General features: G+C 40.7%; 5 protein-coding genes across 7 annotated transcripts; 3 read left to right on the forward strand and 2 right to left on the reverse strand.

Moving 5' to 3' along the window:
- Positions 1 to 4,570: 4,570 nt before the first annotated feature.
- On the reverse strand, positions 4,571 to 5,422 carry LOC149682702 (uncharacterized). The gene is made up of 3 exons (XM_089834360.1): positions 5,240 to 5,422; positions 4,837 to 5,132; positions 4,571 to 4,756 (listed from the first exon to the last, which is right to left on the reverse strand). The coding sequence occupies exons 1-3, from the start codon at positions 5,385 to 5,387 to the stop codon at positions 4,571 to 4,573; spliced, it is 630 nt and encodes a 209-aa protein (XP_089690486.1). The 5' UTR covers positions 5,388 to 5,422.
- Positions 5,423 to 13,276: 7,854 nt separating this feature from the next.
- Positions 13,277 to 14,072, forward strand: LOC149682703 (uncharacterized). The gene is made up of 3 exons (XM_089834361.1): positions 13,277 to 13,697; positions 13,759 to 13,992; positions 14,068 to 14,072. Exons 1-3 carry the CDS (start codon positions 13,343 to 13,345, stop codon positions 14,070 to 14,072), a joined length of 594 nt encoding a protein of 197 aa, XP_089690487.1. The 5' UTR covers positions 13,277 to 13,342.
- LOC149682704 (uncharacterized) lies at positions 14,053 to 15,579 on the forward strand. Its single transcript, XM_089834330.1, has 4 exons — positions 14,053 to 14,198; positions 14,265 to 14,722; positions 14,796 to 15,039; positions 15,109 to 15,579. Exons 1-4 carry the CDS (start codon positions 14,146 to 14,148, stop codon positions 15,422 to 15,424), a joined length of 1,071 nt encoding a protein of 356 aa, XP_089690456.1. The 5' UTR covers positions 14,053 to 14,145; the 3' UTR covers positions 15,425 to 15,579.
- A 117-nt stretch (positions 15,580 to 15,696) lies between these two features.
- Positions 15,697 to 17,789, reverse strand: LOC149682705 (uncharacterized). Of its 3 annotated transcripts, none has more exons than XM_089834328.1 (4): positions 17,322 to 17,789; positions 16,672 to 17,252; positions 15,835 to 16,612; positions 15,697 to 15,767 (listed from the first exon to the last, which is right to left on the reverse strand). In XM_089834328.1, exons 1-4 carry the CDS (start codon positions 17,727 to 17,729, stop codon positions 15,729 to 15,731), a joined length of 1,806 nt encoding a protein of 601 aa, XP_089690454.1. In that variant the 5' UTR covers positions 17,730 to 17,789; the 3' UTR covers positions 15,697 to 15,728. The 3 variants fall into 3 exon arrangements, with proteins under 3 accessions (XP_089690454.1, XP_089690453.1, XP_089690455.1); XM_089834329.1 differs by lacking the exon at positions 15,697 to 15,767 and having other exon boundaries at positions 16,117 to 16,289; positions 16,355 to 16,612; XM_089834327.1 differs by having other exon boundaries at positions 15,697 to 16,612.
- Positions 17,790 to 20,627: 2,838 nt separating this feature from the next.
- LOC149682706 (uncharacterized) lies at positions 20,628 to 21,365 on the forward strand. Its single transcript, XM_089834362.1, has one exon. The coding sequence runs from the start codon at positions 20,628 to 20,630 to the stop codon at positions 21,363 to 21,365; it is 738 nt and encodes a 245-aa protein (XP_089690488.1).
- Positions 21,366 to 26,748: the final 5,383 nt, after the last annotated feature.

The raw sequence follows: 26,748 nt of genomic DNA on the forward strand, positions 1-26,748 counted from the left end.
CCATCGGCAATCTAGCTTAATTACCCGCCATCGGCAATCTAGCTTAATTACCCGCCGTCGGTAATCTAGCTTAATTACCCGCCATCGGTAATCTAGCTTAATTACCCGCCATCGGTAATCTAGCTTAATTACCCGCCATCGGTAATCTAGCTTAATTACCCGCCATCGGTAATCTAGCTTAATTACCCGCCATCGGTAATCTAGCTTAATTACCCGCCATCGGTAATCTAGCTTAATTACCCGCCGTCGGCAATCTAGCTTAATTACCCGCCGTCGGTAATCTAGCTTAATTACCCGCCATCGGTAATCTAGCTTAATTACCCGCCATCGGTAATCTAGCTTAATTACCCGCCATCGGTAATCTAGCTTAATTACCCGCCATCGGTAATCTAGCTTAATTACCCGGCACAGGTAATCTAGCTTAATTACCGCTACCGGTAATCTAGCTTAATTACCCGCCATCGGTAATCTAGCTTAATTACCCGCCATCGGTAATTTAGCTTAATTACCCGCCATCGGCAATCTAGCTTAATTACCCGCCATCGGCAATCTAGCTTAATTACCCGCCGTCGGTAATCTAGCTTAATTACCCGCCATCGGTAATCTAGCTTAATTACCCGCCATCGGTAATCTAGCTTAATTACCCGCCATCGGTAATCTAGCTTAATTACCCGCCATCGGTAATCTAGCTTAATTACCCGCCGTCGGCAATCTAGCTTAATTACCCGCCATCGGTAATCTAGCTTAATTACCCGCCATCGGTAATCTAGCTTAATTACCCGCCATCGGTAATCTAGCTTAATTACCCGCCATCGGTAATTTAGCTTAATTACCCGCCATCGGTAATCTAGCTTAATTACCCGCCATCGGTAATCTAGCTTAATTACCCGCCATCGGTAATCTAGCTTAATTACCCGCCATCGGTAATCTAGCTTAATTACCCGCCGTCGGCAATCTAGCTTAATTACCCGCCATCGGTAATCTAGCTTAATTACCCGCCGTCGGCAATCTAGCTTAATTACCCGCCATCGGTAATCTAGCTTAATTACCCGCCATCGGTAATCTAGCTTAATTATCCGCCATCGGTAATCTAGCTTAATTACCCGCCATCGGTAATCTAGCTTAATTACCCGCCATCGGCAATCTAGCTTAATTACCCGCCGTCGGTAATCTAGCTTAATTACCCGCCATCGGTAATCTAGCTTAATTACCCGCCATCGGTAATCTAGCTTAATTACCCGCCATCGGTAATCTAGCTTAATTACCCGCCATCGGTAATCTAGCTTAATTACCCGCCATCGGTAAACTAGCTTAATTACCCGGCACAGGTAATCTAGCTTAATTACCGCCACCGGTAATCTAGCTTAATTACCCGCCACCGGTAATCTAGCTTAATTACCCGCCAACGGTAATCTAGCTTAATTAGGCGCCAACGGTAATCTAGCTTATTTAGGCGCCAACGGTAATCTAGCTTAATTAGGCGCCAACGGTAATCTAGCTTAATTAGGCGCCAACGGTAATCTAGCTTAATTCTGCGCCAACGGTAATCTAGTTTAATTAGGCGCAGTGGCGTAACTACAGGGGTGCAGAGCCCGCAACTGCGGGCGGGCCCAAGGCTTTTGGGGGCCCTTTCCAAATTTTGCTTATAGACTGATTGTCCCATATTTTTTAAAGTGTCCTATAATTCTCCAAATAAATAAAGTCCTATATTTTTGAGATTTCAAAGTAATTTTTTATAATCCCAGCTGTATGACGTTTTAAACGCAGAATTAGTGATATCTCATTTGGTCATATCAAAAAATCGCGTCGCTCGCTTCGCTCGCTCAGGAATTTTTTATTTTCAATTCACACATAATTGAATTTCTGAGATTTTTTTAGGTATTTATATGATATGATAACAAATACTTTACATTCTGAGCTGCACTCCAAATAACAACATAATTTTGCATCAGACCTTGCATTTAAATATATAATCCCACTGATTAAACTGAATTATTGCACGCATGTTTAATTGTAAAGAATAGTTTTGAAAATCTGTTTTCTCTGAAAACTTCTCTTCCTACCCGACCTTTTTAAACAACTTGATTTGGTCATTTGGTCTCTTTTTTACTTACAGTTTGTCACTTTTTCAAGTAAATCTAAATGTATGTCTGTGTGAGTCATTCAGCATTTGTTTAGATCTAGGTGCGAGGTATACGTTCAATTGAAGAATCTTTCGTTCTCAATAAAATAAAATTATCTACACTCTAAATGGTCCAATATAATGCTATAATTTTGCGAAGAGAATCCTATTTTTAGCCACATCGTATATACGATGGCCTATTAGTTTGACATGGTGTGTAGAAGAAGAAGATGATGATGTTTCGTTTGTTATTTTTAAATAGTACTTGTAAAACTACTTCTAGGAGGCGCTGGCTCCATAATTTATTTTGAACGATTTTTAAATGCCAGCCTGATACTATACGGCTTCCTCTACAGTCGCTTGTTGAAAGAGGGTTGCAGAGATAGTAGGAAAGAGAACGAATGTATGTAGGAGCTGTGCTTAGTGACTCGTGAGTTACAAGAGAGAGAGGAATGAAAGTGATTTAGAAGAGGTCCAAGCGGCCGAGAATTCTAGCAGCGCGCTTTGGCAACTTTTTTGTTTCTTCTTAGCTACAAGATATCGATAGTACTAATAGTTTTACCCGAAGAGTAGCTGTAGTAGTAGTATTAGTAATTAAATCAGTAACGGGCGTTGGCGATATGTGATTCACTTTGTCAAGCGGCCATTGAAAAATTATTCCCCTGACCGGTATATTAGGGGATATTTCACTAGAAGTATATTTATTGTAGTAGAGTACGTAAACGATGTGGCTAAATTATGGGCTAGACCATCTTGTTTGTCTTAAAAATGCTCCAAAGTAGTTAAAGGAATAGCGACGTGGGTTAAAAATTATCTCAAATCTAAAGAAAACCTTAATTTTTTGAGAGTTTCAACTCTTCTGATTTCAAAAAATAAGCTTGATAAATATCTAAATATGAGGGAAAACACAGAAAAAACACTTCGATAACGTGAAATTTTGGGGGGCAAAAGCACATTTGCGGAGAAGATTTTTGGCGGGTTTTTCTCCTTGATACGTCACTCACGGCATCTCGCGGGAAAGCCAAGCGCGAGCGCCCGAGTCTACTAATGCCATGCGAATCTGAATAGAATAGGCTTAACGCGGCGCTGAGACACTAACAGGCGTCACGTGAGCGACATCTAGAGTGAAAACTGCTCATTTTAACTAGGTGTTTTGCTTTGATTGCAATTTTATAAATTGCTACGAAATCAAATAAAGAAGTAAATATAATACAATAAACTAGGATTTTCAAGGTTTTTTTTTCGCAATTTAAGTTTGTGGAAGACAAAAATTATGTCACTAACACTGTAAGGCCCTGCATTGCAGTTTAGCGGAGTGAGCCATGTATGTGCCAGGAATTTTAGTCGAGAGCTGCAACAAGACGCATTGTTATAAACTATGAAAGGGAAAAGTTGTAACGTTCGTGATGCTTTCATACTTTTTGAAAGTTCAACACTCAAGAAGGGGCCCTAATTGTCGAACTGCGGGCGGGCCCAACAAACGTCGTTACGCCACTGATTAGGCGCCAACGGTAATCTAGCTTAATTAGGCGCCAACGGTAATCTAGCTTAATTAGGCGCCAACGGTAATCTAGCTTAATTACCCGCCACCGGTAATCTAGCTTAGTTACCTGTAAGCGTTAATCTAGCTTAATGACATGTAAGCGTTAATCTAGCTTAATTACCTGTAATCGCAGATTGGGGTAGTTTTTAAAATTTAAAATTAAACATACTTAAAATTAATTTTTCTCAAAAACCTTAAAAATGGTCCTAGAAAAAGGTTTAAATTTTGATATAAAACCGTTCCCAAACGTAACAAACGAATATTTCATTTCAAAAGGGTGGCCACAAAATGGCCAAATTTGAAAAAAACTCCATGTTATTTCTATGGGAAAATTTAACTTTTTCACCAAAAGGGCTGAATCATTTTATGCAAATGAAAACCACCCTTAGCAACTTTATTCTTTATAAAATAAACTAATGAGTGGATCTTTTTGAAATTTTAACCACATATTGAGGGCCCGAATTGTAGTTCTGTGGAATTTTTTCAAAGCAGTTAATACGATACAAAAAAAGTTATAACCAATCAAAAAACCATCCTTATACATTAAAGTCGGTATGAAGTCTTATCTAGTGCTTCTAACTTCTATCTGTTTTGCACGTAACCGCTATACAAACCTCAAAACAGATGAAAGTCGGTTACATAAACTGATTTATTTGTTTATCTACAACCGCCTATAAACCGAAATCCTATTATCCGTGCTCGTTATCTGTGGTCAATTTTATATAATTATCAAAACTGGTTTAGTATAGCTAAACAGGTGATAAAGCAGTTACACACAGAGTCCATGCGTACTGTAAAATATATGAATGACTTTGGTAGTAGACAAGTCATATTTATTTATCAGATTTCATTTCAATTGAATGTTTTATTAACAAATCGGAACAATAGTACATAAATTGACGTATTCAGCGATTCCACCAATTTTTAAGACAAAGTAGAGCCGTAATGGTTTCAGGACATAAAGACCCCCGTTTGGGAGTCACAACGTCAGTTCCAAGTGAAAAAAGTCGTTCAGAGGGTACTGAAGATCCAGGAATTCCAAGGAAATCGCGGGCCATGATCGAGACTTTCTTATAATCGGTCTCGTGCATCTGCATTAAATAATGTCAAGTTATTTTGGACTACAACTAAAGGATTAATCGTCCACGTGTATTGTAGGTTAATGTATCACCTTCCACCATTGCAAAATATCGCTATGCGGTGGCGCTACTTCAGCTTTCAAATAAATAAGTAATTCAGAGGCTTTTGTTGTTCGTTTGGCTCTTTTGGGATATAATGCTGACACGTTGACCCCGGTATAATTGTCTTGCATACATGACTCATTACGTACATCATCTATTTGGTGCAAGGTTGATACGTCATCGTAGTGCGAAGCGAAAACTGATACAATGACACTTTTAACCTTTTTGCAAAAGGTTACGTCATAATGGTCTTTAAGCCATTCAAGCTTCAGTGTTGGATTCATTGCTAACAATAAGATATCGTTAATTTAGCTCAATCCTTTGAAAACTTGATGAATCGCACATGTAATATAATATTGCAATGTTTTCATAATGATACAGATCATAACATACCCATAGCAATCCACAAAGCAGAAGTATCGGAATGTTTGAAATACGTCTTTAGTTTACCAAGGGCATTCTTACTAGCGTCTTTCATGGTTCCAGCTGACGTCTTTTCGGTTTCGTCCAATTTGTCCAGGATTAACTTGTACATTGGCATGATTATAGCTGCTGTAGGATACTTCGATTCGGAGATGCGATTTGTGGCAAAATCAAAGTCCTTGATGATGATATAAAATTCAATTACAAGAAAAATCTTAACCAAGTAATAATAATAATAAACAAGAAAACAATATTTTGCTTGTCTCGAGAACCGTCTGCAAAATATTACAGTGAAAAATATAATTCCACGACCGCTAACAAATTTAGTTTAAATTTAAATTCAATTTCACTTACCCAGAGCAATGAACGCATTTAGCATATACTTTAAATGTACCATCAGATTGGATAACATTGTCCTTGGTAAAGTGGTTCCAAACCTCACTTCTTTTTCCCCGCTCCGCGTTGCTACTCCGCGTTTCCGAACAAGTAGCCGTTTAAAGCCCGATTGTTTGTTTTTCAAATCAAAACTGAACGTAGCGATGATAATTTACAATATGATCACATTGTCTCAAACGGATAACTAACCAAAGGGTTTTGTGTATCAAATGACGTAAACTCAATGATAAAAATGTCTATAAACAGTTATCGCGGATTGTAAGACTAGATAAAAAACGGATAAAACACATGTAACATTAACGAGTATAAATAGGATCACAACAGGTAGCTGTCAACTGCAGTTGGTTGAAAAAATCCATTAATCTTTTATTAAAACGGTTTGAACTTCAACCAGTTTATCAGTTGGCGTAACCGAGCATAGACGACGGTTGGAAGCACTAACCTAACCTAACCTAATCCAACCCAACCTTGTTTGGAGGTAAAAAGATTATTTATATGAGTATTAAAAGCCCGCCTCTTACCACGAACAATTTATTTGCAATAATAGAAATATTTTGGAAAAGATGTCAGATAATTAATTGGAGAATATTTTGGAAAAGGTGGCAGCTAATTAATAGGAGAATATTTTGGAAAAGGTGGCAGCTAATTAATAGGAAAATATTTTGGAAAAGGTGGCAGCTAATTAATAGGAGAATATTTTAGAAAAGGTGGTAGCTAATTAAAAGGAGAATATTTTGGAAAATGTGGCAGCTAATTAGTAGGAGAATGTTTTGGAAAAGGTTGCAGCTAATTAATAGGAGAATATTTTGGAAAAGGTGGCAGCTAATTAATAGGAGAATGTTTTGGAAAAGAGGTGGTAGCTAATTAAAAGGAGAATATTTTGGAAAAGAGGTGGTAGCTAGTTAAAAGGAGAATATTTTGGAAAATGTGGTAGCTAATTAGTAGGAGAATGTTTTGGAAAAGGTTGCAGCTAATTAATAGGAGAATATTTTGAAAAAGGTGGCAGCTAATTAATAGGAAAATCTTTTGGAAAAGGTGGCAGCTAATTAATAGGATAATGTTTTGGAAAAGGTGGTAGCTATTTAAAGGGAGAATATTTTGGAAAAGGTGGTAGCTAATTAAAAGGAGAATATTTTGAAAAAGGTGGCAGCTAATTAATAGGAAAATCTTTTGGAAAAGGTGGCAGCTAATTAATAGGATAATGTTTTGGAAAAGGTGGTAGCTATTTAAAGGGAGAATATTTTGGAAAAGGTGGTAGCTAATTAAAAGGAGCATATTTTGGAAAAGGTGTCAACGAATTATTGGAACCAAACCAAACCTAACCTAACCTAACCTAACCTAGCCTAACCTAACCCACCCGAAACCAAAATATTAAAATTTTAATTTAAAATTTAAAGACATTGATGGAACTACCATTAAGACTCTAATTCATTTTAAGCACAATTTGTTTATTAATTCTATATATCTCTTGCCTTGAAAGGAATGAAAGTGAGCGTTTTAATTAGTATCACGAAACATTTACTTTTAATATTATTAACATACCTTTCGGAGATTCGAACCAACAACCTATCGCTTCGCAGTCCCACATCGTATCCACTACACCACCGAATCGCTGACGGCTACAGTGTTTCAAGTTATATTCATGTATTTTTTAGGGGCATATTCGGACGATTGGGATTTCGGTCCATCGGGAATATAGCCATTGGGCTGGAAATCTAAAATCATTGCGGGATATTCGGTCGAATGGGATTTCGGTCCATTGGGATTTCGGTTGAAAGGAACGATACCAGTTATTCTAGGTTGTCGTCTTTAGTTTAAAATGTTGAGCTAGTGCTGGGATTAAAATACTTAAAGATTACATATAGAGGCATAATCTACTCAGTCTCTTTTTAATATATTTGTTATACACGTCTTAAACGGTGCCGGCTGGCCTGCATTGGGGCAAGGGGGCCATGAGATCGACCCTGGAGATACTCCTTGATAAGCTTCCTCTTCATCTCTTCGTTGAAGAGGAGGCCGTCATGGGGGCCTACAGGCTCTACAATAATGGCTGTTGGGTACCCAGACCTTAAGATCACAGCCATACCAAGCTCTTTTGGGAGCAATTCGCACTTGAGCCGTCGCTGACGATGCGCTCTGCCAAAACCGTTACCAGTTTTGATTTTACAAAGCCATTCAGTACCCACTTTCCCAGTCGGGCCGAGTGGACTAACCTGCTGCCTCTTGGTACCGGGGTTCTAAGACTGATTCCGGCGCTGGTGCCGGTTACTACTGCCAAACCACAAAGGTCGGTTTTTCAGAGAGTCTGGGCACCTATGCAAGTGTGTTCCAGGCGGGGATTGCCTCGATCTGTTTTTGCGCGGACTATTGCGTCAATAAAGGTTATACCGGACGGACTGTAAGAATTTATTCTGACAGTCAGGCCGCCTTGGAAGCGCTGAACCAGTGTCAGATAACTTCTCAACTGGTGCGCAGTTGACATGATCTGCTTGCGCGACTGGCAGCCCACAAAAGGGTTCAGCTGTACTGGGTGCCGGTCAGAGCGGTTATCATGGCCATGAGCAATCCGATAGGTTTGGAAAAAGGGTGGGCGGAGGCCAAGTTCTTGGGACAGGCGCAGTTCGTCCACATCTCGTACGGGTACGCTAGACGGAGTCTGCATGACACGTTGACTGTCATTCAAAATCAGCTCTGGCATAATATGTGTTATGATATTGAATCGCCACGATTAAAGATTAAGAGCCATTTATTCTTAAGAGAGTCCCTCTACGCGTCTACATAAAATCTGCCCGCTTTGGGCGTCGAACTTCCTTTATATACAATCATATATTTTTTATCGTTGATCTATTATTGATCTATTATCATAAAGATGTTTTTTAACTATTCTTATCTAACATCTTTCTTTTCCGATTATTTGAGATTTGACCGTCGTAATTAATTTTATCAGTTAATATAAGCCTAAGATTTACATCAGGTTTGCATGTTTTTTAACTACTTGAGATTTGACCGTCATAATTAATTCTACCAGTTAATCTAAGTCTAAGATTTACATCAGGTTTGCATGCTTTTTGGTTAATGTCGGAAATGGTGGGATGGTATCTGTCATTGGCGATGGTGGTATTTCTCTTGACAGAGGTTGCGAGCCCCGAGGGATTTCGTTAGGTCCGGTTTGGGCCCTCTGGTTTCCCGTGTCCTGCGGCTGGCCCCGATTGTCGTCTGCTACTGTGCGTCCTATGTGTCGAATTGTAGTCGCTGTTGGATGGATTTCTCTATTGTCCCTCGGCGTGTTATTGGTAGCTGTCCTGAACGTTGCCTCCTTGGTCTGGTTTGGCTGCGTGGCATGATTCAGCTGGGGTATCGGACGCAATTGGTGTCGAGTTCGACGAATAATACCGCCGTTCTCACTCTGGATTTCGTACGAATGGGGTTCTTCGGCTTTGTTGATTATCACGCCTTTTCCCCAGTTCCGTGGACCTATGTGGTGATAGACTGCCGTGCCAATCCTTAACAGCCGTGGTTCTGGTGTGTGCGACGGACGGTAATTGTTGCTCATTCGTTCTTGAGGCTCTCGAAGTTCGTATCTTATATGTTGGGTTGGGAAGTGGGGTCGCAATGGTCCTGTTGATGTTGTGAGATGGTTACGTATTTGGCGGCCCATTAGCATTGCGGCTGGTGATGGTACGTTTCCAATCGGCGTCGTGCGATATTCATCAGAGTCCCCTGACGTCACTTTGGTGTTGTCGCAATGCAGTGTAATGGCGTCTGTGTACCGGTGGTATTGACGTGCCTGACTCTGTTCATGATAATGGTCGTCTTCATAATACCGATCTGGTTCATCCCGGTCTTGGTATTGGTTGTCGTGTGGTCCTGTTGATGTTGTGAGATGGTTACGTACTTGGCGGCCCATTAGCATTTCGGCTGGTGATGGTACGTTTCCAATCGGCGTCGTGCGATATTCGTCAGAGTCCCCTGACGTCACTTTGGTTTTGTCGCAATGCAGTGTAATGGCGTCTGTGTACCGGTGGTATTGACGTGCCTGACTCTGTTCACGATAATGGTCGTCTTCATAATACCGATCTGGTTCATCCTGGTCTTGGTATTGGTTGACAAAGGGTGAGGGCTCGAGATGGTAGCTTGTCTGTAACTGGTGTGTTGCTTGGGACTTGCAGCATGCAGCCCAGTGACCGCGGTTGTTGCAATTGTAGCACTCCGCATTATAGGCTGGACATCTTCCACTTGGGTTGTGCGAGGTACCGCAGTTAGCGTAGTGCTGGTCCCGATCTGAAGTACCGCAGTTAGAGCAGTGCTGGTCCCGATCTGCAAGTCTTTGAAACGCGCCCTGTTGTCTTCGTGGGGGCAGGGGCTGCGTAGACGATCCGTAGCTGTCTGGTCGCCATTGATACTGGTCTTGTGGTTCTCTTCCCCGCCGTTGCCTTGGCTCTCGTCGAGCCGCCGTAACACCTTGAGGTTTGAATGGTCTCTGTTGGCGTGGTGGTTGCCGTATTGCGTCCACACTCGCCTGGGTTGTGGAGGATCAGTCAGTCGATACTGCGATCGTAGTGGCATGGTGATGTGAAGCTTCGTCGGCTTGGCATCGGGATATTGCCCATGTCAGGGTACGGTTTCGTTTGGCCAATAGATCTTTACGTAATGCTTCCTTATGTATCCCGCAGACTATCTGCGAACAAATGAGCGTTGATGTGAGTTCCCCAAACTCACAATTGCGAGCCTTCCTCTTCAAATCCGTGAGGAATTCGGAGAATGGCTGATGGGATCCCTGGAATGTAGTGAAAAATTGATACTGGTAGGCGACGATGTCCTTATACGGTTCATAGTAGTCGTCGAAGGCAGAGAGCACTTGGGTCAATGTAAGCGTTCCACCCTCAGGCAGGGGTATTTCAAATGTGTAGTAAATCCTCCGTCCTGCCGCTCCTAAGATATGTAAAAATATCGCTATTTGGGTTGCATGGTTCTCCTGTGATAGCTTGGCTGCCATGGCGTATATTTTGAAACTTTCTCGGTATTCGGCCCATTCTGCCGCTGGGTTGGTTTCGCTCGGGTTAAACGGCGCGGGGCTGGCGTAGTGCGTGGTCGTCATCGTGACACGACGAAAAGGACGGACGGCACGTGAAGGGGGACGAATTATTGGCTAAGCGATGGGCAGGGTACGTAAACTTCTGACACCATGTTATGATATTGAATCGCCACGATTAAAGATTAAGAGCCATTTATTCTTAAGAGAGTCCCTCTACGCGTCTACATAAAATCTGCCCGCTTTGGGCGTCGAACTTCCTTTATATACAATCATATATTTTTTATCGTTGATCTATTATTGATCTATTATCATAAAGATGTTTTTTAACTATTCTTATCTAACAATATGGAGGGCCAGAGACAGACGAAACTGCTTATCAATGGCCCCTGTGGGTCTCGGGCTAGAAACCTTATTGCGCTCAGCAAATAGGATATTAGGCTGGCCATCTGTGTCTTAAGTTAAGAAATTCAAATTTTCATACTCTGAACGATTTTAACGAATATTATGATTGCAATGAAGCGTCGACAATGGATATTCACGGAGCTTTCGCTGGCATTGACGACTTGTATAGCGTCCATCCGAAAGATCTCGAAGGATAATCAAAGGCTCAGTGCTTCTCAAGTACTACAAGCACGAACAGCTTCCCTCACACCGACAAACTCGAATGGTGGAAAGTATAGACCTGTTTAAGGGTAGTATTGTCGTGGAATAATATCATAACAAGCTGTACCATTACAGGTCAATAAAGAAGTTTACCAAACGGTTAGCAAAATGGCAAGCGAATATTTTTCACTAAAGGGTCGTCAGTTGCTTTTGAGGGACATTTTTTCTGGTGACACTTATCGAATTTCAAAGAAGCGTTTTACTATGACACCAGACAGAATTTTATATTTCACTTGTATATAAGTGGTGGAAACAGAGTATTTTTATTAATACATTACTAATGTGAACAACCAACAATAATTTTTTGTAATATGTATAAATTCACTGGATGTTTGCGCAATTACATTGTTAATTAGCAATGAAGAGCAACCAGAAAAGGAACTAACGAGGCATTGTCTGCACAATTGTGACTTCGAGGGACATATACAAGTATCTTAAGCGGACTTTTAAGTACTTTACTCGTCCTTTATAACTTCAGATTCTAACCATGAAGAAGGACACAAAGTTCAAATATCATAAAGTTATGACTGTACTGTGTACTTATTTTAACATAAGATGTTGAAACCAGGTTCATAATTGTTTAATAAGCAAACAGACTTATCTCAATTATATTAATGCTTCGCAGTGTTTTAGTTTAAACGTACGCTATACATTAACTAGTTTTGATGTTCAGTTAAGAAAAATTACCACATTACGTAATATGTTAGCTTATCTATACGTAATGTAACTTACTCAACGTTTATCCGAATGGATACAGTTGATTGATATGGGCTTGAAAAAACAGTACATTTTTTAACCTACAACCGCATAGGCCAACCTTTAAAATAAAAGCTACTATATTTTATATCTGGGTAAATTAACCGCGAATAATTTGTAGACATAAACGTGAATAACAAACTATAATGGATATCCGATTCCGAGCTTTATTCTGCATTCATTAAAATACATAGTTTTTTTCATCGGTAATTTATTTCTTGCCAAAATTAATAACACAGAAATTCTCTCTTCTATAGTCGATTCTTATCAGGGGCGTCAACTTCATTATCTTAACACATTTCCTTGTTATGGCTTGGGGGCTCCGTTGATGTCGTGAAATTGTTACTAGAACGTGGCGTTAATTACGATTTAAAGAGTGACAGGGGTGAAACGCCAATGCACCGTGCCGCTTTTGGGGGCTCCATTGACGTCGTGAAATTGTTACTAGAACGCGGCGCTAATTATGATTCCAAGAATATATATGGTGAAACGCCAATGCACAGTGCCGCTTTTGAGGGCTCCGTTGATGTCGTGAAATTGTTACTAGAACTTGGCACTAATTATGATTCCAAGAATGTCGACGGTGAAACGCCAATGCACATTGCCGCTGATTGGGGCCACGTTGAGGTCGTGAAATTGTTAATAGCACGCGGCGCTAATTGTGATTTACAAAGTGACAGGGGTGAAACGCCAATGCACAGTGCCGCTTCTGGGGGCTCCGTTGATGTCGTGAAATTGTTAATAGATAGCGGCGCTAATTACGAATTAAAGAATTACAGAGGTGAAACGCCAATGCACATTGCCGCTAAAGAGGGCTCCGTTTATGTCGTGAAATTGTTAATAGAACGTGGCGCTAATTACGATTTAAAGAATGATAGAGGTGAAACGCCAATGCACCGTGCCGCTCCAAGGGGCCACGTTGATGTCGTGAAATTGTTAATAGAACGCGGCGCTAATTACGATTTAAAGAATGACAGAGGTGAAACGCCAATTTACGATGCCGCTTTTGGGGGCCACGTTGATGTCGCGAAATTCTTAATAGAACGCGGCGCTAATCACGATTTAAAGAATTACAGCGGTGAAACGCCAATGCACCGTGCCGCTTTAAGGGGCTATGTTGATGTCGTGAAATTAGCCTTTTCACACTAAGGGCCGCGCATGCGCAGTTCCACTGTTTGGGGCCATTGAGAGAGTTTAACTTCATCGTAACGTGTAAAAACACAATGGAGGCGAAGGAGGACGTCTTAGTTAAACTTAATATTAAGAAATTAAAAGGTCTATGCAGTGGTTTTGGCATAGTATTTAAAGCGAAATGGAGAAAAAGAGACTATATCGAGGCAATTTTAAAAAATAAAGAATATTTAAACTCAAGTGGAAACTGTGCAGTAACACCAAAAAGAGACGACTCCTTAAGCCTCGGCGAATCCTCCGCCGAAAACGTATCGCCAATTTGTAGAGAATGCGGGTTAAGTTTTGATTTGTGTGAGTGCAAAAGAGAACAATTTTTAACTTCGACGCCTATAAGTAAGAAAAAGGGAGAACTATTATTAAACAGTGGAGTTAACAAGTTTTTTCAAGGTGAGAGATTTTAATTGAATATCTTTTAAGCTTGGAAGTGATATTTATACATGGTTTACAGAGAAGTGCAGCGAAGACGCTCCTCAACCTGAACAACTAAAAAACTGGACTAAAAACCCACACCCCTCCAACATACCTAACATATCATCGGTTGAAGTCTATGACTATTTAGTTCAAAGGAAATCTATTATAGATAACTGTAGCAACAAAAACATTAAAGGGTTTCACCGAGCTGTGGCTCATTTTGTGGCTGATGACATCATTGGTGGTATTGAAACATGTATTGTAAGTCAAAGTAAAAGGCGCGGTACAGTTTTTGGATGACTAGGTTTATAAAATGATTAAAAATTTCTTTCCAATTGATTTATAGGTTAATGGCCAGTTTCTCTATGTAAAATCGAGATGCTATCCTTCCCAACGCTCAAGCAGTTATCAAGTTGTCGTAGTTATGGATGCGTTGGATGGAAATATTTGCGGGGATGGTTGTGAATGTGCTGTAGGGTAAGTTTGTATTAGAATAGAATTTTCAAACGGTTTAGTTGTCATAGTTATTTCAAACTTTCCTAGTAAATCTGGTGGATGTAGTCACGTTGGAGCCTTGCTTCTTTACATTGAAAAATATGCAAATATGGAGGATATGGATTTTGAAGTTGCGTGCACATCAAAACCTTGTGCATGGATTGCACCAAAAACAAGAAAATTCATAGCTAAGCCTCTATCTGAAATAAATTTCAATAAGCCGAAATTGCTCACTGGGGAAATTTCTAACAAACCTGACAATGATGGAGAACTTTCCGTAATTGATAATAGCATTAGTTATGACGAGTTTGACCCTCGACATCCTGATGATAGAACGCCAAACGACCCCACACAATTGAAGTTAGCTGCGATGGCTCTGGCAGCAATTTTTCCCAAAACAGGAGCAACGCATTTTTGGGAATTTAACAATGATGCTCATGAAATAGAAGAAACTACCTCCGATGTTAACATTCCAAATGAAGTTAAAGCCCTACTTTACAGACCTCGTAAGGAATTTACAAATTTGTGCTGATTCATGGTAGAAAAACATTCAATTTAATTCCTTCTTTTTCAATGTAGGTTCGGTTCCCAAAGAAATTGACGACTCATCAATAAATTTGTTTGTGAAAAACCAAACTGCATCGAGGGAAACAATAGAGTACATTGAGAAGGCTACTATTAGTCAGTCTTCGAGTCAGCTGTGGAAAGATCTTAGAAGAGGAAGAATAACTAGTTCTATGTTTGGAAGTATTTTTGCCTGCAAAGAAAAGAAGTTTCCAACGTCTCTAGTTGACAACATTTTAAACCCATCTAAATTGGAGAGGTTATAAAGTTTGGTTTAGAAATGAAAAAAATCCCATTAAAATTACTGATTTTTGAAATTATTTTGTAGCTATGCAAAATTGCCTCCAGCGATTTTAAGAGGGAGAAGATTAGAATCAGTGGCTAGGAAATGCTATGAAGATGAATTTCATGTTTTTGTTGAAGCTAGTGGGCTGTCATTAATGGAAGAGTATTCTTTCATCGGAGCTAGCGGTGACGGAATAGTTAATGATAGGAATGAAGAAATGAAAGGAGTCCTGGAAATAAAATGCCCTAGTGCTATTAAAGGAACTGACATAACAAAGATGTCAATTCAAGATATTGTGGATAATTTCCCAACGTTTTTTCTTAAATCAAAGAATGGAGAAATTAAGCTGGATAAATAATCGCACTATTATAGTCAAGTTCAGGGGGAAATGGCAATCAAAAAATTATCTTGGGCTGATTTCGTTGTATACACGGAAGCTCCGAATGGCGGCATATTTCGAGAAAGACTCACATTTGACCAAGATTTTTGGCAAAATAAACTTTTACCAAAGCTAGTTTATTTTTTTTCAAAGTATATTGCGTCTTTTTTGGTTACAAATGATTGAAGACAAGAATTTCTTGTTTGAAAAATTAGAAAATATTTATTTTTTATTGTAAATGCAAAAAGAAAGATTATTTGACATGTTTATTTAAATTACATTACTAGTTGAATGTAAATTTGTTCCTATAAATACAGGGTACCTTGAATAAAGGGAAATTTATATATTTATACCAAAGGCTCGTACAAATTTGTTAAATAACAACACACTGCAAATATGCTGTTTGTTAGTTTGGCCATAGTTATAGGCATTGTGCCATCAAGAATATGAAAGGTTTTTACTCTGCCAATCGCCCTTTCTACGTTTATTCGCAATTCTGCTATTCTTCGTGTGTCTATTATTTCTTTCTCTGTAAATTGTGATCTATTATTCAAAAAGGGTGGTAAATTTAGCCCACAGTTTTTCTCTTTCAGAAGATCTTCGATCAAAAATCTTTTATCTGCCATTACGTTATCAGATTCTTCGAGCAATAATATCAAACCTGAGTCTCTAGTTATGACCTTATCCGACACGCGTCCACCCCATCCTTCTGAGACAAAAGAAATGACCCCACCTGGTGTAATTCCCACTAAAAATTTTATGGTATTATGGTTCTTATAATTCGAAAAAGTTAGATTTTGGGTTGTCATGGATTTTGAACGTTCAATGAAAATTTCTGTGCAGTCTATAATAATTCTCGTGTTAGGATATTTCTTAAAGGCCTCAGGCATGTATTTCTGTACTAGTGACCTGGTTGGAAATGGGAAAAGCTGAACCAATTCTAATTGCATTAGTTTCACCCAAGTAGCCAAAATTTCCGAAAACTTTGCAGGCGAAATATCAAAACGATCGGCAATGTCCTTAACAAAAAGTCCAAGTTTAAGCCTCATCATTACAGCTAAAAATTGATCAACTAAAGAAAGTTTAAAAACTCTCTTCTTAGTTGGTGCACTTTTCCCCTGCTTTCCTTTCCAATAAGTCATACGCTCTGCTTTAGGCTGCAAGAAACTATAATAAGAGCATTAATGTCATAGAAATTTAGTAATTGTTACAAAAGAAAGTATTACCTGAAGAGCCACATGAAAACAGCGAATGTTGGCATACCCGTATAGTATTTGGTCTTGACATCGTTATCTTTAATTTTATCAACATTCCAAGTTCGGTTCCTTAGTCGGTTTTCTAACTCCTTAACCTTTTCTTTGAGGGTTCTATTTTCTTGCTCATAGTCCATATATTCAGACTGACATCCAATCGACTGAACTTCTTTCCACGAACCAGGCAGTTGTACTTGAGTCCCTATTTCTTTCATACTGGAAATGTTTTTGGAAATTCTTTGGTCATTGCCGAGATTAACGTTAACCATTGGAATTTCAGCTGTTGAAACCACTGTTTCTATAAGACCAGGTGTAATGTCTAGTTCTTCTACAGTACCACTCAATGTCGTTAATTTCTCAAAATCTTCCATGGCATCAGAAATTGTTTTCGTCGCAACTGGTTCGTTCACTGCTATATATGAGGTTTCAGAAGGAACCTTACTACTTCCTTCAAAACTAATTTCCCGACTAATGTAATTTTGATGAAACTGCAGAGATAACTTGAGCCTCTTTCTTAAAGTTAAATCATTCAAAAACGCATCATATTCATCATGCTAAAAAATGTACGATGTTTGATAACAAACGGCCCACTTAAGTTGAACCTATTTACAATTGAAACTTACCCTTTTTTGGGCTCTTCTTTCAACCCGAGCACTTCTTTCACTTGCTAACTTTACTTTTGACGCCGAAACTTTTAGTTTTTTCGGAAAATTTAAGGTAGGAATCCAATCTGGATCCGCGCGATCCCACCCAGGGCAACCAGACACAAAATGCAACCCACAGATTTTCAAATTCTCGTAAGCCTTGGCCTTCAAATTTGATGTGTAAAATTTCAATATTCTACCCCAAATTTTACGTCTGGCAACTGGGATTCGATAAAATTTCACTCCGGATGTACCATTCCTACTTTTACAACCGTTTATGCAGCACGAAACCATTTCAATACAACTATTTTGAAAAATAAACTGGAATCTTATGGGAAAATCAATGGTTACAAAATACAACTGCCCCCAAACATTGTTCCTGCGCATGCTCACTTCTCGAAATTTTCCCCCCTTTTCACCCCCGCTCTACCGGTGAAAAGGTCTATTGTTACTAGAACGCGGCGCTTATCCCGATTTAAAGAGTAACAGCGGTGAAACGCCAATGCACTGTGCCGCTAAAAGGGGCTCCGTTGATGTCGTGAAATTGTTACTAGAACGCGGCGCTAATCCCGATTTAAAGAGTAACAGCGGTGAAACGCCAATGCACTGTGCCGATTTAAGGGGCTCCGTTGATGTCGTGAAATTGTTACTAGAACGCGGCGCTAATCCCGATTTAAAGAGTAACATCGGTGAAACGCCAATGCACTGTGCCGATTTAAGGGGCTCCGTTGATGTCGTGAAATTGTTACTAGAACGCGGCGCTAATCCCGATTTAAAAAATAACAAGACGGCCCAAGGGCTCGTAATAGTAGCCATATCGTACGAGTGAATAGCCCCTCTATACCCTACCCTAATGAGTGGATCCAGGGCCGGATTAACCATATAGCAGAAGTAGCAAATGCTACGGGCCCCGCGCTTCTGGGGGCCCCGCGGAGCCGAAAATGTTTGACTTCAAAATTTTTAGTCTGCTCTGACGGGTGTCGGCAAAAAATAGAAATAATGGGAAAAAGATCATAGCGAGTTAAAAAAAAAATTGAGAGTGGATCCTGTAAGGGTTATATCGTGTAACAGTGCATTTCTGGTGTGTGTCAATGCTCCTTTAGTTTTCTTCCCAAGTTCCCATTTTGAAGATTATTGCCTAAAAGCGCCTGTTGTATGATTCAGATTTCACCCCTACTGGCCAACTCAAGTTCTACCATTCTTTTATAGTTTTAAAGCCTAGTTTTTCTATTTTGTTTCCCTGACCTTTACTCATTGTATCCCCTATGATTTATGCCTCAATAAAAATAAGACAAATTTAACTTTTGGTTTTGTTTTACAAGCGAGAGTTTACTTTTGGATGCGGATCCAAGCAATCGCATACTACTTTTCTCATTTTTATTTTAAAAGTACTTTGAATATATCAGTCATCTTAATTTCTCAAATTTGGCATTCACTAAATTTCACTGAAAAGGAGGTGAAATGAGTCAAATTGTGTATATATAATTTGCATATTGTGATCGATATAGTCAATATGAGCAGCAGATCCAAAGATACGGGTCGACATTACGCTTCCGGAAGTGCAAAGCGTAAAGCACAGCATGAAAAGGAAAAAAGAACCAAGATGTTATTTCAAAAACACGCAAGCTGTCTGAATTTTTTCATGTCGTGGGTGAGGGTTCTGAATCCAAAGAAATCGTAGCAGAAAATATTGAAAATTCCGAAGTCGCGTCTCACAGTGCTGTAGACGAATCATCATTGACAATATTACCATCAAGATCAGCAACTCTTCACGGTTTCGCCACATTATCTACAAGTCTAACTGAAGTCGAAAATGTAGAAAGCCCTCCAAATATAGCTATTTCATCTCCAATCCTAAATGAAGAAGAAAGCACAGCACGTACTTCCAATGCAGCATCTTCTACGAGTAAAAATCAAAACGAAAGTAAAATGTACTCCAGTGATATTGGTGAATGGCCGAGCAACTTCAAGCGAGATTATTGGATTGCAAAAGGAAGTAGCGAAGTGCAACATATGGACAGTGATTTCATGTCTTCAAAAAAAAAATATACCATAAAGAAAATAGTCCACGATTTTGTCGAAGGTCGTTTTTCACATATACACATAAACTAACAAACAAAACTCACGTGAGGGATTGGTTGTGTTATTCTGAAACGAAAGGAAAACTTTTCTGTTTTGTTTGCAAAAGTTGCTGATTCTGGCTGTGCGACACGGTATACGAAAGAAGGATTTGACGACTGGAAAAACGCAAATAATTTGTTGAAAAGACATGAAGAAAGCGCCTCTCATAGACAAGCGATAATTTCGCTGCTAGTTTCCAAAACCAAAGATGCGCGTGTTGATTCTTAACTTGTAAGCCAAATTGAGACCGAACAAAAATATTGGCAGACACGTTTGGAGAGAATTACTTCTGTTATCCAATTTTTAGCAGAACGAGGTCTTGCATTTCGGGGTAGTGACGAAATAATTGGTTCGCCTCATAATGGAAACTATTTAGGTTCGTTGGAATTAATAGCCAAATTTCAGGTTTTTTGGCTCAGCATATAAACATGCATGCAAATAAAGGAAGAGGACATACATCATACTTATCAAAAACAACATGCGCGGAATTTATCGATCTAATTGCATCAAGTTTACTGGATCATATCAATTGAGAAATTAAGAAATGTAAATGCTATTCAGTATCACTGGACTCTACTCCAGACGTTTCGCATGTGGACCAACTCACTCTAATAGTGCGCTATGTCTTACCATCTGGACCAGTGGAAAGGTTTGTGAAGTTCTTGGATATGGAAGGTCATACTGCCGAGCAGCTCGCCCAAAGTTTACTTGACTTTCTGAAGGAAAATGGCATTGATATAAAAGACTGTCGTGGCCAAAGCTATGACAATGCCAGCAACATGAGTGGGAAATACCGCGGCCTACAAGCACGCATTAAGGAGATAAACAAGTACGCTGAATACATCCCCTGCTTTGCGCATTCACTGAATTTGGTTGCTAACCGTGCTGTTGAATGTTGTACAGAAGCATCCATCTTCTTCGATTTTGTTGAAAATCTTTATACATTCTTTTCCGCTTCTACCTATCGATGGGGTCTTCTTAAAAAAGCACTGCAAGATACAGGCTCAAACCTCCCGATTTTGAAGAGACCATCGGACACTAGGTGGTCAGCCCGAGCTGATGCGACAAAGGCACTTTTATGCGGTTTTACCACTATCAAACATGTCAAATAACTCAGATCAAAAAGTAGAGTGTCGTAATCAGGCCTACGGACTAGTTTCGAAGATGAGCAAGTTGGAATCGGGAATAATGACCATTTTATGGAATGGAATTCTAGAACGCTTGCAAGCATCAAGCGCTTCATTACAGTCACCTGATCAAGATCTTAACACGGGATATGCCCTTTATGAATCGCTACACGGGTACATTCAAACTATGCGGTCTACATTTTCAGGAATTGAGGCGAAAGCGAAAATCTTATCTGACTGTGAGAATTATCAGCAACAAACTGGAAGACGACGCAAGCGAAATACTAAGTACGACGATTTCTGCGGCTCTGCTACGCCCGATGCAGTTGTAGAAAATCTAACACAAAAGCAAAAATTTGAAAGTCAGGTGTTTATTGTCATAATTGATAATGTACTGTCTGCCTTAGCTAAACGCATGGAAGCGTACCATAGAGTAACTGCTGTATTTGGAATACTTCGGCAGTTAAAATATCTTACTGCAGAGGAGATATTAATAAATTCACCCAAGATTGTAGCTGCCTATCCAGATGATTGGGAAGACAGCTTAGGTGAAGAACTTGTGCAGTTCACAGAGCTCCTAAAAACTGATGTGGCAGCTAATATTAACACGAAAAAGCATGAAGCTCTTGAGCTGCAGTATTATAAACTAATAGCGGATAACTCATTGGAATCGTGTTTTCCAAATGTTGAAATATTATTACGAATTTACCTCTCACTAATGATAACCAACTGTAGTGGCGAACGATTTTCAGCATTAAAACGCATAAAAAAATGACTTAAGGAACACGATGGGACAAGAGCGTCTAAATAACCTCGCCATTTTGAACATTGAATGTGATTTACTTAAAAAAATTGATTTGTCTCATATCATCTCAAAATTCGCAAATATTAAATCCAGAAAAGTTTGTTTGTAAAAGATATGTTTCTGGTAAACTGCTTTATTTACTATCCTAAAAAAACTAGGGCCCCTTGGTAACATTTGCTACGGGCCCCGCACTGGCTTAATCCGGCACTGTGGATAACCCCTCTATACCTTACCCTAATGAGTGAATAGCGCTATCTTTTTCAATGCTTAAATGATTTACCGTGCATCAATTCCCTACTCTAAACAGTGATTAAATTTGTAAGCCCCACAAAACTGGTAGGCTTACCCTAGAGTAATACAGCACTGTTTTTCAATACAATAATTTATTCTAACTCACCCAGTCATCGTTTAAAGTTTAAAATAAAAAGTAAAATACAAAATAAAAATAGAGGAGCTTCCTCTCTTCGTTGAGCAGCCAAAAGATAAAGATGTCTTCTTGGTCCCCGGCCCCTCCTTTTATAGACACAGGGTCTCGAGTCGGGTCTAAGGGTTCCTTCCCCGTTGACTTTTGGTCAAGGGGTTAAGTCTCTGTCGGGATTCCGACGAGGACAGTTGCGCGGTGCAATAGGACTTTCTTAGACCCCCTGATAGTTTTACAAGCGTATGCTCGTTCCGCTGCTACCCCAAGCTCGCTAATTTTAACGTTATGAGGAGCAACGGCCTACCAGGGGTAACGCCATTTCGCGTTTGCGATATGGCCGTTACAACTCCCCCACCCAAAAAATACTTAATGGGTAGGGCTGTGCTATTCCAACGCTGGGAAGAAAAGCTCTTCCTCCTCCAGCATTGGCGACAAATCCAACGCGTCCGAGAATTCGGACTAACTCGACGGGACCGATGACGTCTCCGACCACCGGGGAACCGTGGCTGCGGCCCCCCATTCCCATCACTCAATTTAAATTGCGCGTATGCGCCAAATAAATTAGTCATCGAATATTTATAGGGGTTCCTATAAAACTCGGAAATCGCAAATCAAAAGAGTGTTCCCCCACCCAAAAACTTTGCAAAGGGTTTCCTCTGTTAGAACGTAAATTGTACGAATGCCTAGGGGGGCTCTTTTCGCTCTCTCTCCGCTCTCTCCTATCACGTCTAGGCTGAACTTTACTGATAGCATTGTCAGGTGAGTTTTCACCGGCGGCTTTGTTATCCAGCGGAGAGTGTCCCGTCCAGGGTGGAGTGTACCGTTTCAGGTTTGAAACGTGAGAGATACCAGCGAATTTTCGCGTAGTTTCCTCCTCCAACCTGTACGTCAACGGGGTAGTTCTTTCCTGCACTACGAATGGGCCGTCGTACTTTTTCGCTAGCGAAGCCGTGAAACCACGACTCGCATCGGAAAGTGGGTGCGTACGGCGCAAAACAAGGTCGCCACGTCGAAAATACACGTGTCTCCGACGCTTGACGTAGTGCAGTTTCTGCTTCAGCTTCGAGTCCTGCAGGTTATGCCTTGCATGATCGACAACATCATGAAGTCTAACCTTCAGTCTCTCAGCATATAGATCTGGGTTTCGGTTCTGGTAAGTATTTACCGGTTCCAATTCCCAATCTAACGGAGCGCAGAGCTCCCTACCGAAATTCATCGCCGCGGGCGTGAATCCAGTCGAGCTGTTTTCAGCTGACCTTAAGGCGAAACCCAACTCAGGAATACGAGCATCCCAATCCCTATGTTTCTCAATATAAGAAATAATCATAGGCTTGATATTCCTATTCATGCGCTCAGTAATGTTTGTCTGAGCATGATACGGAGATGTATTTTTCGGGCGTATACCCAATCTTTTACATGTCTCCTTGAATTTCGGACTGGAAAACACAGAAGCATTATCAGTAATCAGTTCCTTTGGGAATCCAAATCGACAGAAAACTTCAAATAACTTCTCCCATATTTTCTCCGTAGTCATTTTTCGTAAGGGATAGGTTTCTACCCACTTAGTGAAATGGTCTACGATAACGAGCAGGTATTGATTACCGTTGGAGCTGCGGGTATAGGGACCCATGAGATCACAGGTCACTAATTCCCACGGCGTTTCGCTACGAACGCTTGATAGCAGCCCGGCTTTTAATTGTGCAGATGGCTTCGATTTTTGACACATCTCACAACCCCGAACATACTTCAAAACGTCGCGCTTCATACCCGACCACGTGACTCGGGATTGTAAACGTTTATACGTTTTACAAACTCCCAGGTGGCCGGCAAGGGGCTCGTCATGAAAATATTTAATTGCCTCTAGCCTCAAGCTTCGAGGTAATACTTCCTTCCAAGCTTTCTCTAGGGCATCCTCATCCTCCTCGTCCCATGGTGCGAAGTATCTTAATAGAAGACCGTCTTGATCCATTACATACTGATCCAATACTGCCCCGGCCTTTATTGCCGTTTCCGGGTCTACAGAGCTTCTAACACGCTCTAACTCCTCGATTAAACGAGATAACTCTGGATCAGTAGCTTGGGATTTTATTATCGCCTCTCTATTAAAAGGTAAACCCAACTTGGGTGTGTTACCCCCCACTACTTCATTTGCAACCAATATGACGGCTTCTTCATCGGCCCATTCGGTTTCGATTGGTGCCCGACTAAGAGCATCGGCTACCAAATTTAATTTACCAGGGCGGTATCGCACCTCGTAATTAAATGGTTGGAGGTCTAGAGACCAGCGGGCTAATCTTCCAACTGGCTCTTTCATCTTTTTAAGCCATTGAAGGGCCTGATGGTCGGTTTCGATTATCACATCAGTACCTTCAACATACATTTTAAATTTCTTAAGAGCAAATACTACTGCAAGACATTCTAATTCCGTAGTGGAATAATTACGCTCTGCTGGAGTCAGCCCACGACTTATAAACCAGATAGGCATTAATCCTCTATCTGTCTCTTGTGCCAATACTGCACCCAAGTAGTGGCTATCGGTTCGAATAAGAAATTTCTTATTCAAATCCGGGAGAGCTAATTCCGAGGTACTCTTTACCTTTTCCACTAACTCCCTCATAGCGTTGGTATGGGTTTCCTCCCAACGCCACGTGGAATCCTTCTTAAATAGGTTATACAAAGGACGAGCTATTCCCGCAAAGTTCGGTATAAACTGGCGGTAATAAATCTTTGTAATGATTTCACGTCTCGAGGGATCGGGAATTCCTCAATCGCTCGAAACTTATCCGGATTTGGCATACAGTGCCCTGGACCAACCTTATAAACGAGAAGATTAACGGTATTCGTGCAAAGTTGCACCTTGCTCGGATTAATAGTTAATCCGGCATCTTTAAGGCGGCCTAGAATTTCTCGAATGTGAATCAAATGATCCTCAAACGTCTCGGAATATATGGTGATATCATCATAAAAACCGAGAGCAAAATTCCATTTACAGGGTCCTAACACACGGTCAACTAATCGCATGAAAGTTGCCGGCGCGTTTTTAAGTCCAAAGGGCATCTTTACGAATTCGTAAAGTCCCCTATGGCACACGAAAGCTGTCTTTTGTATATCGCTATCTTTCATCCTCACTTGGAGGAGCCCCTTTTTGAGATCTATTGTCGTGAAATACCGCGCCTTCCCTAAGTACGCTAAAATATCAGGTATCGAAGGCATTGGATACCTATCCGCGGTAGTCACGTCATTTAACCTCCGCACATCTACACAAAGCCGTTTGATCTCACCCGGCTTTGGGTTAGCTTTCTCAACAAGAACTATCGGGGACGCCCAGGGACTATTGGATGGTCGTATAACTCCCAGTTCCAACAACTCATCAAAAGCCCTGTCGATCTCCTCCCTCTTCTTATTGCTAACCGGACGGGGATGACACGCTATAGGCCTAGCGTCACCCGTCTCTATAGAGTGCTCAATTAGCGAGGTTTCGCCAGGTTTCTTTGTGAATATACTTTGAAATTCCGAAAGCATATCCACCAACCTAGCTCTTTCATTTTTGCTACAGGTCTATTTCGACGCTAAAGCTTTTAACACATTTAAGGGGTCTTTTTCACTTTTGACGATTTCGCCAAAGCAATTAGACGCCCCTTTTTCCATTTCTTCGGTATCGAACGGGATGACTTTTTGAGGGAAGGGGCCGATTGACCACCCACCTTCACTTAACCTAATGTCTATCCCCGTTCCTCGAAGAAAATCTCTCCCAAAAATAACTGAGGGGGCAAGACCTTTGACAATTAGAAAGCGCTGCCTTCTAGTCCCTCCGGGCCAACACACCTGGAGTCGTATAACTCCGGCTACGCGGCAAGTGCCGCGGCCGAATCTAACCTTTGTGCTGTTAGCTTTTACCGTCATTTTGCGTCCTTCGAAAATGGGTATGAATTCATCGCCCAACAAAGAAACTGACGATCCGCTATCTAACAAGCCAAGGGACGATTGCCCCATAGCTTGAAATCTCAACAATGGGGGAGTTTTCCCGCCAAAATCGGAACAGCGATTAACCGATGGCGCGAAAATTCGAGTTTTCGAATTTCTTGCCTGGTTTTTGGCCCTCGTTATTTTGGTTTCAATTTTATCACGAGGCCACTCCCAAGAGTAATTCGGATTTCCGATTATCTTGGTTGCCTCGTTTGCCCATTTCCCGGATTAGTACAATCCCTTTTGAAATGGCCGGGTTGGTTGCACTTGTAACAGCGCCCAATACCCTGATTACCTTTCCTTTGGTCTGGATTTTCGCCATTGGAATGTGCATTAAAAGTAGCATCTGCCCTTTAACCCGAGCGAGTGTTCACTCCGCTCAACGCCTGTCTCTGTACTCTAAAATAAGAGTACGGATCTAAGGCTGCTAAACCTACTCCCACCTGATTTTCCGAAAATGCGTTTACATTTGAGGAAACTGACATACAAACGGCATTATTAACCGATTGAAGCGATTGCTCAATCGAAATACCTGCCCCATATGCCAGACCAGGCTCTAAGGATTCCGCCATTGACGGTGGGGATCTGTACATTACCTCGGTTAGGAGATCACATTGAATAATCTTTGCCTCCTCAGCCAATTCAGTTAGGCTAGCGGAAGCTTTCTCCCTTAGCATTCTACGGTATGTCGGATGACACTGCCGTAGGACGCGCTGAATTTGTACCGACTCAGACTCCGGTGTTTCTAATCGGTGAGAATACTCCGATAAACAATGGATGTACTGAGTCAACGGTTCATTTTCTCCTTGAGTTCGGTTATCCAACTCAATTTGAATGCGCCTAGAGTAATCAGTAGCCTGATACTCTTTTCTAAAACAATCTCGGAATTCCGAAAGGTTTTTGAAAGCGGCTGAACCCCCCACAAATTTAAACCAGCGATCGGCCGGCCCTTGTAAAGACAAGGGG

This window comes from Phalangium opilio, unplaced genomic scaffold, assembly GCF_054372755.1.
Source record: "Phalangium opilio isolate 3A_F unplaced genomic scaffold, DU_Popi_V2 ptg000038l_1, whole genome shotgun sequence".
NCBI lineage: Eukaryota > Metazoa > Arthropoda > Arachnida > Opiliones > Phalangiidae > Phalangium > Phalangium opilio.

Excerpts from the sequence above, each read along its gene's own strand:
- LOC149682702 (XM_089834360.1), bottom strand. The coding sequence starts at position 5,387 with ATGCCAATGTACAAGTTAATCCTGGACAAATTGGACGAAACCGAAAAG. Across the intron at positions 5,133-5,239 it reads TGCTTTGTGGATTGCTATGG|CAATGAATCCAACACTGAAG; the intron begins GTATGTTATGAT and ends TCTTATTGTTAG. Across the intron at positions 4,757-4,836 it reads ATATTTTGCAATGGTGGAAG|ATGCACGAGACCGATTATAA; the intron begins GTGATACATTAA and ends TATTTAATGCAG.
- LOC149682703 (XM_089834361.1), top strand. The coding sequence starts at position 13,343 with ATGGAGGCGAAGGAGGACGTCTTAGTTAAACTTAATATTAAGAAATTA. Across the intron at positions 13,698-13,758 it reads AGTTAACAAGTTTTTTCAAG|AGAAGTGCAGCGAAGACGCT; the intron begins GTGAGAGATTTT and ends CATGGTTTACAG.
- LOC149682704 (XM_089834330.1), top strand. The coding sequence starts at position 14,146 with ATGGATGCGTTGGATGGAAATATTTGCGGGGATGGTTGTGAATGTGCT. Across the intron at positions 14,723-14,795 it reads AGCCCTACTTTACAGACCTC|GTTCGGTTCCCAAAGAAATT; the intron begins GTAAGGAATTTA and ends TTTTCAATGTAG. Across the intron at positions 15,040-15,108 it reads AACCCATCTAAATTGGAGAG|CTATGCAAAATTGCCTCCAG; the intron begins GTTATAAAGTTT and ends ATTATTTTGTAG.
- LOC149682705 (XM_089834327.1), bottom strand. The coding sequence starts at position 17,729 with ATGCGCAGGAACAATGTTTGGGGGCAGTTGTATTTTGTAACCATTGAT. Across the intron at positions 17,253-17,321 it reads AAAGAAGAGCCCAAAAAAGG|CATGATGAATATGATGCGTT; the intron begins GTAAGTTTCAAT and ends TACATTTTTTAG. Across the intron at positions 16,613-16,671 it reads GTTTTCATGTGGCTCTTCAG|TTTCTTGCAGCCTAAAGCAG; the intron begins GTAATACTTTCT and ends CTCTTATTATAG.
- LOC149682706 (XM_089834362.1), top strand. The coding sequence starts at position 20,628 with ATGAGCAAGTTGGAATCGGGAATAATGACCATTTTATGGAATGGAATT.